This window comes from Cebidichthys violaceus, unplaced genomic scaffold (genome assembly GCF_023349555.1).
Source record: "Cebidichthys violaceus isolate CVI_PGR_0920_01 unplaced genomic scaffold, fCebVio1.0.p SCAF_12, whole genome shotgun sequence".
Classification (NCBI taxonomy): Eukaryota; Metazoa; Chordata; class Actinopteri; order Perciformes; family Stichaeidae; genus Cebidichthys; species Cebidichthys violaceus.
Genome location: NW_027176285.1, coordinates 1,963,093 through 1,983,669, shown reverse-complemented (window position 1 = coordinate 1,983,669; position 20,577 = coordinate 1,963,093). Strand labels below are relative to the sequence as shown.

General features: G+C 42.9%; 1 protein-coding gene across 1 annotated transcript in view; it reads left to right on the top strand.

Annotated features, from left to right (window-relative positions):
• The window catches only part of LOC137868879 (transmembrane protein 132C-like), a 122,761-nt gene that overhangs the window by 95,126 nt on the left and 7,058 nt on the right, over nucleotides 1-20,577 (top strand). The window contains 3 exon segments of the mRNA XM_068705884.1: nucleotides 10,008-10,151; nucleotides 15,735-15,943; nucleotides 19,616-19,925. Of these exon segments, the coding sequence (XP_068561985.1) occupies nucleotides 10,008-10,151; nucleotides 15,735-15,943; nucleotides 19,616-19,925 (663 nt within the window).

Below are 20,577 nucleotides of genomic sequence, written 5' to 3'. Positions count from 1 at the left end.
TGAATGCCGAATACGTCGCACAAAACATTTATCCCGACAAGAAATTCAACATTCACTTTAAACTTTCATTTTTCTGAAAATGAAAAGACCAATCGGGGCATCGTAACGAGACGACCTCACTTGTTTCAGGAAGATTTGATTTGTCATTATCGTTAAACAGAACGGAGTAAGAGAGACTGCGGCGCTTATATCAGAAATTACAGTTTATGTCGGAACATTCTTCAGTCGATTTTCATTGGAAATTGAACGCATTTTGAAGATTCAATAACAGATGCCACGGTTTGTTCAGGTGAAGCGTTTTTGTACTGTAGTGTATCTTCCATAGACTCTGTTACCTCCAGTGGTTCTCTGGTTCAGATTATAGCATACCCTCTGACATTCTTCAAATCGATAGACTTAATAGCCCCAAACAAAACTTTCAAATGATCAAAAGTGTAAACTGAGGAAGAAGCGAAGAGAAAGTTCTTACAGAGATACTTCCCCCGCTTTACTTTTTTTCCTCCAGACACCTTGTACATTACTGAGATATTGTGAACTCACTGAACTCCAGTCGTGAATGCTCGCAGAGACAAATGCCTGTATACATTTTTCACTTGACTAATACGATATCCTACCGAATAAGCAACCTGGAACCAACTGGGCAGACCGAGAGGAGAGGCAGTGAGAGTGTTTCATTAACGAGCTTGAACAGGCGGCACGCGTCGAGAACATGCCAACAGAGAGACTTTTACTGCGTCCTCCCATGAATTTTTGATCTCCCTCTCTTGCCACGCTGTGTCTCTCCTTTTTGCTCATTACAAGAGACAGTGTGGCCCCCATAGCTCTTTACAGTGCATCCCAAATGCTATCATTAGCATTTTATTCATAGCCTCTGAATCAACTCACTCTATTTCAAACTCAATAACATTAGCTTTATTCTCACAGTCCCAAAACATTACAATCAGAGCCATTAGCAGGAAGTTCAACTTTTCTTTCTTTGTTTTGTTTTGGGGGGGGGGGGGGGGGGGGTTTGGGGGGGGGGTGTCTTTGTCCAGAATAATTAGGGTTTAGCCAAGTTGCAGCTTTCTTAATACCAGAAGAGGACAGATAGTGATAGAGGCAGAAAGGACAACAGAATTAAGAAGAAGTTGTGTCCTCAGCTGGCACCGAGAAACAAATAAGTCAAAAAGAATGCAGTCCTCATATCTAGAAGTCACACACACACACACACACACACACACACACACACACACACACACACACACACACACACACACACACAGCTATCACAGCATCAGGGCCAGTCAGCGGTATTCAAGCAGGCTGCCATCAGTCACACTGTCACGCTGTCAGGAACTGTATTTGGAAATGGCCCGGCAGAGCACTAATAGGCTGTGCAGTGAGGCTATCCACCGGCATGCTAAGTGTCTTCAAGGCAGCATTAGCCATCTGCATGCGGCCATAATGCCCCGTATAGCTTCATTAAGTCCTCTTGTGTATATATGGGCCTCTGATTCACCGCTCTATTGTTCTCCTGTGCATTTTGATAGCATTAATTCTGCCCTGGTGGTATCCTACTCTGCACGTCTGAGGGGGAGACAGAAAGAGTGACAGAGACACTTTTGGGGTGATTCATTTTACAGTAGAATGCTGTGTTTTTCCTGTGTCTCTCAGTTATTCACACACCTGCATTGGAGCCAGACTGACACCTGAGTTTTAAAGCTGATAGCGCCGATATTAAGCTAACAGAAACAAATACAATTGTTTGATATAGATCTGGTTATGGCAACGCTATTTTCTGAAATACCTCAAACATTAGTTTCTGTCCTGCTGCATCAACATCACTTATTGACCCCTATACTGCATGCGTACTGCAGGGCTGTAACTAACAATTATATTCATTATTGATTCATCTTCTGATTGTTTTCTACAGCAATCAATTAATTGTTTGGTCTATAAATTGTGAACAAAGCCCTTAAAAAAGGCAGTAAATCCTCACATTGGAAAAGCTGCAAAGTTCAACTGAAAAAAAAATGACTTCAGCAAATAATCGACTCGAAAAATTGCTTTTTCTGTCAATTGACTAATCATTAATGCAACAAAAGTGTTTCAGCTCTTATCAATATATCTCTAATAAACAACTGTGATAAAGTACGTATATTCAAACCTGCCTTTACTGATGTTTTTGGCCACTTGGGGACAACGGAAACAAGCTGTGAACACAACGCAAACATACACAATCGAGTTGATAGTGGGAACCTGTTAGCAAACAGCTGCTTATTTGCATAACCAGCAAATACAGCGATACATAATCATACATTTAGAGTCGCGTATCTGGCCACCTGACGAATGTCGGCTCATTCATTTCAAGAACATGCGCAGATGAACGTGAATATCCTACACGCATAAACCACAAGCTTGCCCCTCTTGTTTATTGGCCAAGCTCCATTTGAGCGATTTAGATACGCCTCATTTGCCCCTCTGCAGCGGCTCTGTGGCCGGAGTGGGAGCCATGGCATCTTCTGAAGTGTGCGTGTTTGTACCTGTGAAAGTGAGGAAGAGCATCACTCCCGGAAAGAATCACACACACACACACACACACACACACACACACACACACACACACACACACACAAACTTCATTTAATTCCTGCCACCCAACATCTCTCTCTTTCCTCTCTGGCCCAGGATGCAGCTTCTATGTACGTCAGTCAGGCTTTACTTTGAAGCTAAGTCTGTCCATTTTGTAATTTGTTGGTGTGTGTTTGTTTGTTTGCTGCTGGCTTGCCTTCCGTCACCCGTTCCCCCCCCGCTCTGTCAGTCTAGCTTGAGAGTCTTCCGTTTTGGCCTGCTGGGGCCAGGGTTCAGCCGCAGCGCAGCTCTGCTGGCTTATTCTAATCAAATGGCCCCCAGAAACAGGAGAGGAGCCCTCGGAATATGGACAGGCTTTATCAGGGGAAGCCAGTTTACTACTGCTGACTTCGGCGTTTCCTCACCGAATGTTAGAGGGTGAGAAAGTACGAGGAGGGACAAACAACAAAGGCTTAATATTTAATCTCACTAAAAGTATTCAGAGCTCACAGCGCACAATAACAAAATCCAGCACATTGTCAGGCCAACAGGTTACATAATAAATCAATATCTAATTAATGAGGAGAGTATAAATCACTGCAGGTCCTGATTTAACAATCAATAATGGTATTTCTTACTTCTGGTCATGGCAAAATGCCCCCCCCCCCCCCATCTCTTTATTTGCTAATTCTGCAATTATGGCTGCTCTGCTTTTGTTAACCAGTGGCGACACAGAGGTGGATGATTCACCTCATTTTATCCTGACATCAGATTCAAATAAGACGCTTTTTTTTTTTATTGAGTTTGCAGTATACGTGAGACAATATGATCGTAAGAAATGATTCTGTGAACGATATCCCCATAAACTACGCTCAACGCTAAACTCGAAAGTCCTCTCGAATCTGATAATTAAAAAAAGTTCAACAGTTGCACCCCGACTGACTGACGTCTTCCTCGCTCCTGGGGGGGCGAAAAAAGTAATTTTCTATCTCCTTTCCCCGTTTCTATCACGTCCCTCGTCACTGCAGTTATCAGCACCTTGCTCCGGCTTCTCTCCGACTTCAACATCGCAGTGCAGAATAACTTGGCTCCTGTGCCTTTTTTCCCCGAGCCATAACCATAAAAAGATTACATAGTACGAACACCGCTCTCCCCTGCTGTCGTATCACTATTTCTCCAAAAAAAAAAAAAAAAAAAGACTTCAGTGTTGATTCTCCATGCCCTTGCCTTCATTTTATCTCCAGCTATAGGCTAGGAGATGTCTTGGTGCATTTGAGTGACGGGGGGGGGGGGGGGGACACTATATACGTGGCTGCTGGAGGGAACAGACTTTTTTTTTTTATTGATAATTGATATGAACTGAATAGATGAGAGTGCTGCACTGGCAAAAAATAAATCCTTCTCACAAGTGCTGTAGGCCAACACAACGCAGGACCTGTGAGCTTATTGTCAACCACAGCCGGTGAGTGAATGGTGGAGCTGAGGTCCTGCGGAATCTGTTCAGTCAATGAATAATAAATGGCTGGCCAGTGTTAAGCAGCAGTGCGCGGCCCTGATCTAAGCTAAACATATCTCAGCTGTCACCTTCCCCATCTCCTCTTTGACTTTTGAATAAGTGAATGCCATCAGTTCACAGTCCTCTCTGCTGTAACCTCTTTGAGCTTAGAGCACACCTTCTCTGGTACAAGGTGTACCGGGGACTGATTCATTTTGTATACAGGACAACGCTAATGGATTTGCTGTAGCCTTCTAGTTTTGGTACAGTTTGTGTTCACATTGGCTTTTTGTAAAAGAAACAAGAGCTGAAGAATGTAAGTCATATGGACTGGTAGGTAACGTTGATTGGTATCACAAAGAGCTCACAAAGAAGTAACCGAGCAATTAATGGACTGAATAATTATGAGCATCATTAGCGGAGATTGCAACTGGACCTCATATATCCTAAATAGTGATGATATTATGTTGATGTTTTTAACACTAACTTGAATGAGATTGAACCTCGTGGCGGGCCAAATAAATTCACAGATGCTGTGACAAAGACTTGGGAGCTGTCACACTCGCTTAAAACATGTGAATGGGCAAACTGTGAATTTGACTGAAAGTTGAAGCTGACTGACAAGGATGCAGCGCTGAACCTGAAGCTTCGTGCAGCTGTACTTGTAAACTGCTTGTATCCAAGACCAGTGTAGAAAGATACTAGATGTGACTCAAAAAGCCTGGGGCCTTAAGCGCTTAAGACGGTTGATATTGCCAGATGAGTCGTCCGTAATCATTTTCTTTTATGCGCTTCTGGTTTTGAAATGGACACCTAATGCTTTCAAACAACAAAATCCCCCCAAAAAAAGGGATTTCAAACATCCTCCACGGCCACCCAGTCACCAGATCTCAGGAACATATTGCTGAGAGTTTTGTTGCTGTGATTTTCCCCGACACCAGTGTCTGTCGTGTCCTTGAGCTGGCTGACGTTCACATGCAGTGACTTTTCTCTAAAAAAAAAAAAAAGGTGCTTCTGTAGGTTGTCTGCTCCCTTTGCACATCATTTATCCACAACCATATCAGCCCCCACACACACTCCACCCTTCTACCCCGGCTGCACAGAAGCGTAATGGCCTTTTATCGATTCTTCCCTCTCTCGCCGTCTTTCTTCTCTTTTCTTGCTGTCTTCTCTGCACTGCAATGAGCGGTTGTTAAGATAAGCTGCTGCGTTCGGAGGGAGCCGTGCCTCTTCTCCTATAAGCGGGGCAGAAAGCCTGTATTTGTGCTTGTGCGTCATGTGTGAGCGTGTCTATGGACGTATGTGCAGGTTTGGATACTAGCAGAGCCCAACTGATACAGGATTTTTGGAACAGATGTCGATTCCGATATTAGCAACCGATATTCCGATTGTAGCACCTGTTGCCTAATGCGGGACTTGTGTGTTCAGTGTTTGTAATGTCTTGCATCTCATACCCGACTGCATGTCACTGTGTTTAAATAGTAGTCCACTCTGCACTTTCCATATCTGTACTAATCGTGCAGCATATGCTTTGATACCAATAGCTAATATCAGCCAATTAAGGAGCAGCACATGAGTGAGTGTGTGTGTGTGTGTGTGTGTGTGTGTGTGTGTGTGTGTGTGTGTGTGTGTGTGTGTGTGTGTGTGTGTGTAAGCCAATAATGCAGCCATTTGGAGACATGGGTGTTTATCTGCATTGTGTACAAATAGGCTTCATCAATAGGATGTGCATCTCAGCCCTTTATGACTCCAGGAGAGTATTAATCAGCCAGGAGATGCCCAGTGAGAGATGAGCGAATTTCATGCAGGGGGGAAAAAAAAAAATACAGCCTTTTGTGCCTCATGTCTCACTAAACCGCACTTAATTCCAGCCAAGAAAACACGTGTTTGTGATCGTGTGTATTATATCCGAGCACAGTCAACATTCTATTCTTTGTGGCACAAACAAACAGTCCCAATAAAACATGTCGAAGCTCATTAAGGACCTCTCTTTTCATCGAGTTGTTCCAGCGTTAGCGGCTCGTTAATGACACTTCCCATCACCTGTAGATGGACGGAACCCATGCAACACTTTCCATCGGCTCAAGAGACTGTACATTCTGTCTCATCACATGATTATGAGCAAAGACGTTCATTGTTCACAGAGGAGCAGGTATGAAAGTTGATGGAATTTTATAGCATACAATAAGCGTAAATACCTTTTTCATTTTTTTCTCAACTCCCTACTTACATATTAACTTGAACACATCTTGCATACACCCACATCATCATGACCTGACATGCATTAGTTTCCTAATCATTTTGCATCAACGTACAGACCTACCTAATACACCTCATTTCTTCCCTGCTAAGACATTACATACATTACATGTAATTTGTCACCTGTTGTTGTTGACCGATTGTCAAATCATATTTTGTTTTGTTTTTTTGCTCATTAATCATCCTCTGTTTAAGGGTTAAAAGAAAAAGTAAAAACAGCCAAATTTTTGCAGAGATACATGCGAGTATCACTCAGCTGTTGTTCGTGTGTGTGTGTGTGTGTGTGTGTGTGTGCATGTGCATGCGTGTGTGTGTGTGTGCGTGTGCATGCGTGTGTGTGTGTGTGTGTGTGTGTGTGTGTGTGTGTGTGTGTGTGTGCGTGCGTGCGTGCGTGCGTGCGTGTGTGTGTGTAAAGTATTGAAACGGAGCGACACACGGTTTTTTAGTCTTCCGGCTTTTCATAGTTATAAATAGAACTTTCAGCCCTAATTCTGTTTTCCCCATTGTAGTGATCCACAGACAGAAGGGAAGCGACAGGGAAACGAAGTGACAGTCAATGGGAGAGAGAGAGAGAGAGAGAGAGAGAGAGAGAGAGAGAGAGAGAGCGAGAGAGAGAGAGAGAGAGAGAAACAGCTGTTTCTACATGTCTTCCTGCTGATTTGACAGAGAATTGTTCATAAATTCCAAATATAGTTAGCATTTCGATAGTACATTCTTATGTGAGCGCTCTGATTAATACGTGTACTAGGTTTGTTTGAGTCCTCTCACTGAGATTGTGCTTTGATTAAGAATGGAGAAAGTCCTACTTTGGCTGGTAACATATGGGAGTGTCTAGTCCACCTGTCCAGAGTTTTGTTCTTCATTTCAATTCATGGGAAAAGAAAAAAGGAATTCAGACAGTTTAATTGCCCGTCAGTCTGTTTTGGGACCCTTGTTGGCATTATTTGGTCTCTTCCATCCGTTCTCTATCCACTTATCCGGGGGCCAGGTTGCGTCGGAGGGTATTCCAGACGTCCCTCTCACCAGCTCCTCCTGGGGGACCCTGAGGCGTTCCAAGGCCAGACGAGATGAATAATCCCTCCAGTGTGTTCTGGGTCCAACCGAGGCCTCTTACCAGTTTGACGTGCCCGTAAAACCTCTAAAAAGGGAGGCGTCCAGGAGGCATCCTGATCAGATGCCTGAACCACCTCCGTTAGCCCCTTTTCGACGCGAAGGGGCAGCAGCCCTACCCCAAGCACCCCATCCCTAAGGCTGAGCCCAGCCAACCTATGAAGGAAGCTCATTTTGCCCGCAATCTAATTATTTCAATCACACGCAGAGTCCTGCTTTCCCTCTCTGAAGCTTTCTTGAAGCCAAGCTAAAGTACTCCTCTATAGTCTCCCCGAAACACCCGGGTTTTTGCTTTGGCAACCGCTGAAGCTTCAGCCCTTCTGGCCCGTCTGCTGTTCCAGAGACCCCCGTGTCACCAAGCCCGAAAGGCCTCCTTCTTCAGCTTGACAGTCTCCCTGGGTTAGGCTGCCACCGTGACAGGCACCGATGGCCTTCTGACCACAACTCCCAAGAAGAGCTTAAATGATAGTATTTTCCTCAAAAGGAGTATGCGGTTTGAAGAAACAAAGCAAACAGTGAGGCACCAGTTGTGGTGAACACAGAGCTGTCTGGAGACCACTTTTCCTTTGCCTTTCAAAGGGTTTGGGCCTCTCGGTAGTCTGTTAATGAAACTAAGCTGTGATGAGCGGTTTACACTGTCATAGCATATCCTATGTACAACCAACACACTCAGAGCTCAAGGATTACCAGATGTTGTCTTAATTGATCTCATTATCTTCTTCCTTCTCCTCTATAAGGCCTTCAGTTCTCAAGTGTATCTTGTGATATCTCTTATTAAACGCCTGCAATTTGACATTACGCATTATTGTAAAAGTTGTTTTTTTTTCCCACTAAAGTGGAGTTCCGGGGTTTAGCTGAGATTCAAATAATAATATTTTGACAATGACATAAAAAATGTCATATTTATATAGATTTTTTTTTCTGTTCATATAGTATAGTGCTACAATAAGTAAATATTTGACCTGTTTACGGCAGAACAAACACATATACATTTACATACATACATTGTTTAAATCGCAATCATCATTACACTTAATATGTCTGTATCAGTTGGAGACACTTAGTGCGTCGAGGAATTAACCTCAAGGTTACACAGTTGAATTCATTGGAAATGAGCTGCGCTTTGAGATCTCAATGACGCCGATGGTGAAACGTGAATGAACCAGTTGATGGTAGCTGATAAAAAACGAATGCGATGTTCAATTTATGTACTCGGAATCATTCGGAACTACGGTAATTAGAAATGAAAAACCTAAAGTCTTTCTCACACTCTTACTCGCAGGTTGTGTTAGCTTAGCACAAGCACAGAAAGCAGAGGGTAAACAGCGAACATAGGTCCATCGATTGTTAAAAAACAACTCACAGCTGTCTAATTCACATGTTGTGGGTGTCTATTTAACACATGCAGAGACTGAAAACAGGACATTGTGAAGTTGGAGCAGCTGAAAAGCAAATTGTTCCTCTTTTGGTGGAGGTTATCTATTTTCCCTAAATTCTAGGAACTGCTCTAAGCTAGACTAAACAAGGTCTAGAGAAGTCTGATGTCACTAACATGACACTGTCTCTTAGTCCTCCCAAGGCAGCAGACAATCATATTTCCCCTAATTTTGGAGTATTACTTTGAGAATTATATCAACGTCAGCTTATTGCAAAAACATTGGTGTCAATATATATATATATATATATGTCCACCAATAAGTAAACTGCAGTACACAGATGCCGAATGTATGGTTGAGGCCGCTGTCCATCTCCTATTTTCAACCAACAGTCAACTTTGGCATCTTTTAACATTGACCACAATCTTTACCTGAGCTTAACCAAGTGGTTACCATCTAACCATGACAACGATGGTCTCCCAACCTCAACAAGGACGTCATTTTAGCCCTAATCATGATCGTTCCACGGCTGGACAATAAGGAATGCCCGCTTGCCCAGGACAAGTAAAATGCTACTTGAGGCTAGTAGATCTAGCAACATGCTTGCCTAATCGGCAAGTGGAATTAAAGAATTAAACACCTTGCCTTTGTCCGGTGCTAATGGAAGTAGCTAAGGAGTGGGCCATCTCTCTTCTTTCTCATCTCTGTTGAGATTTGCTCATGTGCACAAGCGATCGGGCAAATAATTTGTATCGGGGCAAGAAAAAATGAACTTTGGGCTTGTAGATTTGTGACCGATTTGTCCGATTTGCAAGAAAAAAAAACAAACACTGACATTGAACCCTACTTTCCACAACCAAGTCATGTTTGCTCCGTCTCACCATACTCCAACCATTGTGTTGTCTGAGTCATTTTTTTTTTCGGTTTTGGAGGGTACAGTCAAATTATGTCATCCTGCTGATGTTGGCATCAGATCAGAAAACACTTTTTATGTCTTTCTGGTTGGCAGTGACAAACTTTTTTTCAACCGATTCAATTTCAGGGATCCTGATCAGTAGTGTCATCATAGTGTTTATGTTTTTAAAAAATAGGACATTGACCTAAATACAGTATAATAGCATTGAATACAATTCTTAAATATTGATATTGATCATAGTTTGAGTCCCAGCAGTCAGTGAGTTGTACTGATTTGTGTCTTTCTATTTTTTCCCTTGCAGGACACCGAGATCCTCAACACAGCTGTCCTCAATGGGCGAACAGTTGCCGTGCCAGTAAAGGTAGTCACCGTAGGAACGGACGGAGCGGTCTCTGATGTAACGGAGTCAGTGGAATGCAAATCAACAGACGAGCAGGTTATCAAGGTGTGTGGGGGGATGGGTTTTGAGCAGCTGCTTTTTGTTTTACCTTTTTTTCCAATTTGTCTTTATTGTCTTCTGCCTCACGTTCAGCTGTCTAGTGGTAGGTGGGTGAGTGAGCAGGATGAATAAAAGGTAGTTGTAGAAGTGGTTTGTGCACATTAGTTTAGCAAGCAGGTGCTGAATTACCTCCAGCAACATAGGGCCTGGCTTTTTCCTCTTTCTTTGTCACATGGTGTGCCAGAAAGCGAGAGCGTCTCCTCAGGTCACAGAGTGATACCAGCGAAATTCAAAAAAAAAAAAGATTTGAGCAACAATTATCTTTCTTCATTGCACAAGCTGCTGAAAGAAACACATTCTGCCTGTAGCTCTATGCAGTCCCAGAATGTACAAAATGTCAGATCGGTATGAATACAAAAATAAACTACTAGTCTGCTTGTTTTTGCTCATCTTGTAAAACAATACCTGTACTTACTTACTCATATGAAGGAGCTACACATCAGGAAAACGGCAGCTCAGAGTCTTATTAGACACAATTGCAACTCCAATCTCCCTCTGCTCGTTATACTTGCCTCCAGATAATGTTAAAACAATGTCACTGCATCACATATTCGGTATATCATATAAAACATAGCATCAATTAGGTTATTTCTTGCTTTAAAGAGGTATTTGTTTGTAAGCTGACTGTATGCACATAGGAGACAGCCCCTGTTTGCAACTTCAATAACATGGCTTTGACAAACCATAAAAGGTGACAAAATGTTCACCCTGATTGATTTCCTATCTTGAGCAAGTTCAACACGAGGCTCCGTAAATTGATTTTCATCGGCTTTCTGAAAGCTTAAGTGATCAATCTCAAACCTTATTGAATTCTTTGGGAAACGTTACACAGGATTTGTTGTCTGATATAAAAAAAAAATAAAAAAAAGCAAAGTACCGGTAAGTAAAAGACGGAGCTCTTTCCTTTAGCAATTTTGGATTAAATATCTGCCCTTGAACACGTCCCCATTGTATTATACGAAAGGAGGAATGAGAGAAAACGAAGTGAGAGAATGAACTGTTTGATGTGTGCGCGAGAAAAGAAAAAAAAAAGAATAGTGTTGCAAGCGTGTCTGTGTTATATTGAGGAGCTGATTTGTGTTTCTGTGTACCGTACATGCATATCAGAGAGAAGAGAAGGAGCGGATCTCTCAAAGGGTTTAATTATCCACTGAAAAAGAACCACACATTGTGACGCTGACCTCGGTAGCGTACTCCCATGCCCAACCGTCTAGATTGGGAACAGTAAGCGGTGCCCCTCCTCTCTCCACCCTATTTTCAAAGGAAACTCAAAATAAAACTTTTTTTTTTTTTTTTTTTTTTTTTTTTTTAGGATCGGAAGGCTTCTCCATCCTCTCTAACTGTTTAACCGAAACTTTGAGGAGGACGGCGTGATTGTCCCTATTACCCTGCTTTCTGAAATTTTATGGACCGAATGATTAATCGCTTAATTGAGAAGATAATCAGAAGATTAATCACTGCCATAATGGCCTCGCTTGTAAAAAAGAGATAATGTTTGATATCATGGGCTCTAATTGATTGCTTAACAAGTTGATTCTTACAGCACAGTGCTATAGAACATCATTTTGTGACGTGTAAAGCTGCTTGACATCGCAAATCATTCCTGAAGGGTCGCGGTGGGATTTCGTTTTTTTTTTTTTTTGTCATTTGCAATAATGTTTGCATTCCCGCTGATCCATAGTGAGAGTTAGTGAGTTGGACCCGTTCAGGGAAACACTCTGCACATACTACAGAAAGGATAGATGTGACACTTTACATTGTGCATTTATTGCTCATTACTGCATTTATTGCTCATTACTGTCAAACTGACAGTATACAGCCGCTGGCTGTGAGCACAGCTGCAGCTGCTCCGCCTGGCTGTGGATGTGACGATTGATCCGACGATGGCTGTAGCATCTATGGTTCTACGATATGGCGACCGTAGCCGTACTGTGGCTACTCTTTGCATTGTTAAGCCACGCAGGATTTGAAATGGGAATGCAAGACAAATTACTAGATATGGCAAAATATTGCGAGGGAATGGTGAATTTATTGCGAGGGGTTTAGGGTAGTTCAGGAGAAAGAAAAAAGTCCACCTTGAGTCTTCAGGGAGCTCTGTGCCATCACAGAGAGCACTCTTCCTTTCGCTTATTTTTAGTGGCACTATCGCCTATCGGGCTATTGCTGTGGTGAGCAGTAATAGAGCTTACTTGACTTCCTGTTGTGGCATTCAAAGTATGCTTTTTGCAGTCAAGAGCAATTTTATTGGAAAGTAAAACACCGAAAATAGGGTTAGGATAGGAATACTTCTGTCGTATCTCTCAGTGAAAAGGCATCATCCTTACACACAAAGACAACAACAGGTTTTTGAAATAGTTCCTGTTTGCAAATGCAGAACAAGGCCTATGATAAGTTACAGCCAACCTGACAGAAAGTACATTTTGTTGTGGATTTACCACGCATAAACCTCCGGCGCCGAGAAACAAATCCAAAACGGAAGCGCGAAAAAACTGCAGAGACTCAAATCATTTGAGGCTTGAAGGCAAAAGTGAGTCAATCTCCATTGCAACGTCCATATTGTATTCAGTCTCTGTGATTTACCTACCCTCTATTGTTAACTCTCTTTAGACCTGATGGCAATGCCACTCGCCTTCTCTGCCCATTATCATAAGTAGCGCAGTGCTCTACGGTAACAAGTGAGGCCAGGAATTAGCATGACTCAGTGGGTTCTTGCTGCTTTTGACTGGCTTCCAAGCCATGCTTTGTGACTGGGCAAAACAAATATTGATTCAATATTTTCTCCTAAAATAAAGAGTGAAAAAGAATGAACAGCGGGGTATTATAATTATGTTTATCAAATGTCTAAAATCAAAAAAATGAGGTGAACACAAAGAAAACAAGGACGTGTTTTAATATTCCGTTTTAACGCGAGCTGTAGATGTTTCTCCTTTTATCACAGTGATGTAGAGCCCTGAGGTGTATTCAATAAACCTCACCGTAAAGTTCCATGCAAAGTTTACAGTGATGGAAATCGGAATTAATTGCTGCTCTAAGCAAGAATCAAAGAAAGATATCACTTCAGCCCAGTGCCCTGGATTTCAGTTAAGTATTAAGACAATTATGTATTTTAAGGAATCAAAACAAAGCTTAACATGCTTTGGGAAATGGCCACAGCAGAAGCACAAGCACAGTGTAATGTAAGTGACACATCGCATCCGTTTGCGTGCGTCACTCTGGATACATTTCAAGCCTGCATGATTAGCGACACAATGGATTATTTCCATGGAGAGGTGTGGACATCGTGCGTGGTTTCGTGACACATTCGCGGTGATACATTCTTCACGAGATGCCACCTTCAGCAGATCTCAATTAAATTTTTATGCTTATCAACTTCCATTCCCTTCAAGAAGGAAAGATGCAGATGGAGCTAGAACTGGGAAACAAAGTGGGGGGGGAAAAAAAACGACAAAAAAGGTAGAAATGGGTTGACAACTTGACATAATTTGATTGCAGCAACGAGGCGACACAGAGGGGTGAGGCAGACAGAGAGGGGGGGGGGGGGGAGGAAATGAACGGTGAAAAGGCAGCAGAACTAGAGGTGAGGCTTAAGAGACTCAATGAGGAGTGAAGTGGATTTTTTCTGCTCACTTTCTGGATGGTTGCCTCTAGAAACCCTGCGCATTAGTGCATGTTCTGTGTGTGTGTGTGTGTGTGTGTGTGTGTGTGTGTGTGTGTGTGTGTGTGTGTGTGTGTGTGTGTGTGTGTTCCTGGGACTTCAACGTGCACACACTTCCCAAAGAGAGTAATTTCCATAGCATATACAATCCATCGTCATCAACTCGCATCAACTGTTCAAAACCAGCGAGGGCAGAAAGCTGTAATCCCTCAAATGAAGAAGCAGCCTGTCTCTTTTATTACATGTATACCAGTTTACATGTACAGCGAGCGTACTGTAGTATAAAATACTTTTGAAGACACACAAGTGCATCGCTCCTCTGTTAACTGTTTATACTATCAAGACTACAAGTGAAGCCACAGTTCGGATGTCCTTAAAGGCATTACGCTCTAGATTTAAAACTAGATTTCATTCCAGTTAGGCTGCTTCACGCTTTTTTGAAGAATAAAACAATTAAAAACTAAGAATATGGAATATTGTTTACACTTCTCAATGAGCACAACGTTTCTCATAGATCTAGCCTCTTGTGAGAGTATATAATATAGAGTATTATAGCATGTATCTCCTCTGCCTGCATCAGTTCTACAAAACAAGTTGTAAGGCTGCAACTGATGATTATTATTATTCTGCATCATTCTGTTCAAATATCTTTACAATGAATCGATTATAGAATTAGTGATAGTGAAAATTTCCCATGAGAATTTCTCTGTTGATCCTATCAAATAAGGCTACATCATTTTGATATTAAAGTCACACACTTCATCGTGTGACAGATGCATTTGGGTAGATATTCCTTTATCGTCATTTGCTGAATGTCACACGGTGGCTTGATGAACCTAAACTGATAATTTGACCAAAATCGTCCGGTTGACTTCTTGAACCTTTCAACAAGCTGATTCCAGCCTGAGAATCGGTCCCTTCCTGACGCACAGCCTGTTCCCATTCCATCAAGACCGAACATGTAGAAGTCCACAGTGGTAGTTTAGTAGGACGAGGGTAAGAGTGAGAGAGCGGGAGAGAAAGAGGAAACGAATGGGAGGAGGAGGAGGAGGAGGAGAGAACTGACAGACACCAAGCTGTCAGTTCAGTTCCCCAGAGATAGGGGGCTGGCCTGACATCATTGGAGAGCAGAGCCAAGTTTTATCCAAAGACGTGGAGACAGATGACAGTCTTCTTGTGAGTGGTTTGTTACAAAGAAGCAATTGTCAGTAATGGGGACGTGTGCCAAAATTAGCAGCTGTGCCAATCAAGCTTATGATGGTATTTGAGATCGAAATGCAAGGGATTGGAAACAAAACATGTGACGGTTCTGCTGCTTTGAAGATAATAGACAGACATTTAAGACATGTTCTGCTGTATCATTTCTCTGTGTTGGAGACGAGTCAACAAAACCTCAATAAACTGATTGGAGCTGTATTTCACGCGGCCAATCATAATTCGGTTTGAGGTTTCCGTTCTCTGGTTGGCTGAAGAAAGTTTGCGTCTTTTATTGAGCTCCATCTGTTCGGTTGGAACCAAAGTCACATTACTCGCACACATATTACCCTGCATGCACGCACACCCGCGCGCGTCGACGACTTATCTGCGCACATTCAAAACGCACACGCAGAAGAAACTCAGCGGACCTGACTCGTGAGGTTTTACTGAAGCAATGCCAGAATCTTTCCACGCGCCAACATCTCAGAAGAGGCTGCTGACGAAAACATCAACTGGACAGACGGAACAGAGGATCTCTCTCAAGATGACACATTTCAGAAGCATTTCGTTTATATGACTCCTTATTAGAATTTAAATACTTCTGTCAAATAGATTGCCCTTCTTTCTTCTCCCTCTCTCATCCTCCCGTTTCCCTAATTTGTGCCCGTTTTCTGCAGGTGTCAGAGCGATGCGACTACGTGTATGTCAACGGGAAGGAGACGAGAGGGAAGAGCAAGGTGATGCTCAACTTCACCTACAGCTTCATGAGCGCCCAGCTGGAGATGAGCGTGTGGATGCCCCACCTGCCCTTGTTCATCGACGTGGCCGACCCCGAGCTCAGCCAGATAAAGGGCTGGAGGGTCCCCCTTAGCACGGGGAACAGGAGGTGAGGCCCGTTGCATTTTGTACCGTGCATTATTGCAAAATCCACGCCTATTTTGAATTGAACTGCGGCGCCACATCAGCAGCTGTAAGGGAACTATTTCCAGCACGTTAATCCTTTGCATCTTAAAACAAACACAAAACTCTCGCACAAGCTAAATGCAAAATAGATGTTGGGCTTCGTCGAGTGACTGCCCATGTGTCACAGCACAAGTTGGCCATACGGGACAAGTCTACACTTCTTTATTTAGGTCATTAACCTGAGGGGTTTTCAACAGGTCCTGCATGAGAATCCGATCACATTCTTCACTTGGTAAAATAAATAGAGGCCACAATAAATTGTCTCGGTAATGTCGGCGCAGACATATGAGGCATAAAATGCAGGTGCAGCTGCAGAGTCGCTATAATGAGAGTCTCATAATTCATTGGATCCACTGGTCTCCCAAAAAAGGTATCTATGCTGAATAAGAAATAAGTAATAATTTTGAGCATTACAGAGACGTGGCCAAAATTCCCGGGGCTGAAAAATGACACGGTGCGCCGCATCGTGAGTTGTATGATGCGGTTACAATAAAGTTATTATTATCTTTAACTATATTAGTTTTTCCTTCAAATATGAATATGGCTCTATTAAAAAAAGAAACAACGCTACTGAAATTAAAACAGATGATCATTGAGGCACACTGAATAATTTAAACATTTAATAATAGCTATTATTATTACTAATAACTTTTGATCACACAGTAACTATGTTTTTTTTTACCATGTTTGTAGTGGAAAAAGGAATTACATTGTTCCATACGCCCCGGTGTTTAGCCCCTGATAAGAGCGAGGATATTACATTCATGCACAATTCATACTGGGAGATGAAAACAGTAATTACATGTAATTGATGTAGCCGTTGAGATAAAGGTTGTCTTTATTGTTAGCAATGTGATGGAGAATTTCCCCTGTGCTAGTACATTTCTACTGTGACGTAGTTTATGCGCCTTACTCACCAACAACACTATATATGTGACATGTGCTTGAGCACCTAGGAGAGTGGTAACAGCACCATATAGAATATGTCGGGCCTTTGCTTTGATATATGCAGTATAACCAGAGAGTGTCGCCAGGGGTAATCAAGGGAAATAAAGACAGATCTCTTCGTGTGACGAGGCTCAGGAGAGGAAGGGGATGACTGGAGGGGTCACTGGGGAGCTTGAAATTGCTGATCAATTGTGATAATGTAAATAGCTGATGTCCCCCCCCCACCCCCCCCCCCCCCACACCCTGTGTGTTGAGATGCTTACAAGCATCTCAGAAACTGGATTCTTTGCCGATTCCTCCTGCAAACTGACGATGAAAGATAAACTTCTTTCCTCAATGTTTCTTGTTTCAGTGTTCAGTATTATGGGACTCATTCAGAACTATTGAATAGTTTTTTTTTCCCATCACAGTAATTCATTCAAAAACTGAATAATGGGGGAGAACGTCAAGTCACGATTTTAACTTTACAGACCCCAATTAACATCAAAAGTGAATTTGTTTTAAAATTAAAAGTTATACAATATGAAAGATCTGTATGGAAAACATATTTTTTTTTAAAGTACATTCCTGCCAAAAAGTCACTTCCGTGCCATTTTCCCCATTGGCCTACACCCCACAGGGTGGCACTCTAACGCCCTGCTATCCACGCCTGATCCCATCAGTCATGTCTGTCAAGTGCATCGCTGCATGAAGAACACGCGGGATATGTCAAGTTTCTGTGCATATTTTGTACGAGAAGAGAGAGAATATCAAAAACTAAATTACATATTTTAACAAAAAGTCGACATAGTGTGTGAATGTGCGCGGGCTCCGACTTCGCGTGCGCACATTCACATAAACGCAAGCCGCCTCATTACACTCCGACACCTTCACTGACCTGTCACTCACTGCTACAGACGTGACCCGACCTCATGTTTCTGTTGCCAGCCAGAAATGTCACCTTGGTTTAGACCGCCGCTCCCTCACTGATGTGGAATAAGGGAAAAGGGTGAGGGCATGGTGAAGGGAGGCCAGGAACTAAGCCAAGCCATTGGGCCACAGCATGTTAACCTGTCAGCCCGTTTCTCTGCCTGACCGGCCATGCCTCATTAAACCTAATGGAAACTGTCACTGTCACTCCCCCCGGCCAGCTGACTGTTAGAGACAGAGATGCAGGCACAGTCGGAGAGTGAAAGAGAATAAAAAGTGAGAGTGAGGGAGAGAGTTGAAAAATGGATTAAAGTCAAGTCAAGTTAGAAACTGACGCACAAAATATAGAATGAGAGTCAGTGGTGCAGAGAGAGAGAGAGAGAGAGAGAGAGATAACAATGGTAATGCACCGGACAACAAACTAGACCTAGTGGTAAAGAGTGATGGGAGGTGAAGGAATGCGGATGGATACGAGTGATGTATGAGGCTAATAGCTGTAGCAATGTTTCTCTTCATCGTCAACACGGTTGACTCTTAGGAGAGGATCCGTGTCCCAAGGCCACATTTCACCCCTCACTGCAGCTCCCACAGCCCTGCATGGAGACCAAAAAAAATACAATATGTTGTTTAATATGATGTATTATAGTAGCTGAGGGAGCAGTTTGTGTCTACAAGCAGTTCTAATCTTTGTTTTTTTGGGGGGGAGGGAGCAGAATATGAACCTCTGGGAGGTACATTAAATTCCAGTTAATCATGATGCAAGACAACCTGCTGAGAATATATAATAAATTAAGCAGAATAGAATCAAATGGAGCCGAGTATAAAGTTGTTTTATTCATTTTGTATTTCAGATATGTATTGACTTTTGGAATGTTATAAGTAAAACTCATATCAAACATCTAGGTGCCTAATGGCTTCGACCATGATATATTTTGAAGTTGTCTATTTGTATGAATTGGTTTGGATGTTGTATTAGATCCACAGTGGAGACCTATAAGACCTCTTTTTGTAATTCTTTGCAGGATTTCTCCAATTGCCAACCCTCGTCCTTCCTGTCCGACCTTCCCCACTCTAATGTGGGCCTGTTAATGTGATGAAGAGCCATATAAACTTCACTTAACTAGGAGGAAAAGTGCGGAACAAATGTGTAAAAAAAAATCCCGCGACTGGGTTCGCAAACGTTCATTTGTAACAAAAACGTATATCTTTTTGAGATGGCTGTATCTGCAAAGTGTTTGCCGCGGGCCAAATAGATGGCAGACATACAGCAAAATATCAGTTGCCCTTTTAAAGAAAATGAGAAAGCAAGCAAGGCAGCAGTTTGTCTCTGCAAGCTGTTTTTAATGGATTTTTTTTTGAAAACACTGGGAGCCTATGACTTTCGGGAGGTCGAGAAAACCTGCAACACAACAGACAGTAGAGGCTTTGACTGCACTGCAGTAAATACATCAGAGGGTTTTGACTGTATGTGCATTAATGGTGATAAGGAAAACGTGAATTACATTGAATTGTGACAGGAAGAAATAGAATTATACTGGTGATGACCTTCAAAGTGTCTTTGTCACCTGAGAAAGAAAAATCTGAGGACTTCTCGAAACACAAAGAGCTTCCATTGCTTTTTACTTCACGAACAGAAGCACGCTTAAGCCATCTGCCTTCACGCTCTTCACCGTTAGAGGTCATTTGATCCACGCTTTATTATCGCTGCTCGTCTGCATTCCTTTTCTCATTCGCGCAGGTATGAGAGGGTCACAGACGACAAGGATGAAGACGATGCGGCAGACGAGAGGAAGGAGAGCGGCTGCGTTGCCCAGTATCAGAGCACCACCCTCCGTGTCCTCACGCACTTTGTGGCGGACGCGGGAGAAGTTAGAGGAGCCGCGGACGAGGACGGCACGGGCCAGCAGAACTTCCTGCTGGGTAGTGACTGGCAGGTGGAGGTGACACAACTGATCAAGGACTTTCTGAGGGTGGAGGTCCCGAAGGTTGCGCAACTGCTGGAGGGCCAAGTTCTGATTGGAGTGGGCGCTGGAATCACCAAACTACAGGTTGTATGGGTGTGTGTGTGTGTGTGTGTGTGTGTGTGTGTGTGTGTGTGTGTGTGTGTGTGTGTGTGTGTGTGTGGTATGAAATCATGTTCATGTAGCCGTTTTGTTTAGGTGGGGGAGTGACTTTCTTTGCCCCAACCAATCAGTAGCGACTGACACATCTGTCACGTTAACAGAATGTTTAGCCGACACAGAAATGAAACTCAACAACCTGCCATTTCAGTGGCAGTTCATTCCCTGAGTAAGTGCTAATGCTGTCCCACGTATGCTGAAGGCATAAAAGCAGGCGAGCGGTTTGCATGTTTTGGCTGGACAACTACAAAAAGTTTCCAAAAGAAAGAGGTTTGCGAGGAAGCTACACATTGTAGAGAATGTGGAGCGAGACACAACAGGTCTGGCTGTGGAAAGAGAAGCGGTTACAAAAACAGCATAGCACAAATACTTAAGCCTATCAGGAGCTAACAGAGAAACGTGGTGCATCTACTACAAGCTTGCACCTCTGCAGGGAGAGAGAGTGATAGATCTGTCTCTCTCACTCTCTCTCTCTCTCTCCCCTCCTTCATACACAACACTCAGAATCCTATTTACATTATACTACAGCCAGGTGCTTGCTTAGGATGACACACGTGTCCGCCAACACCGTAAACCAACA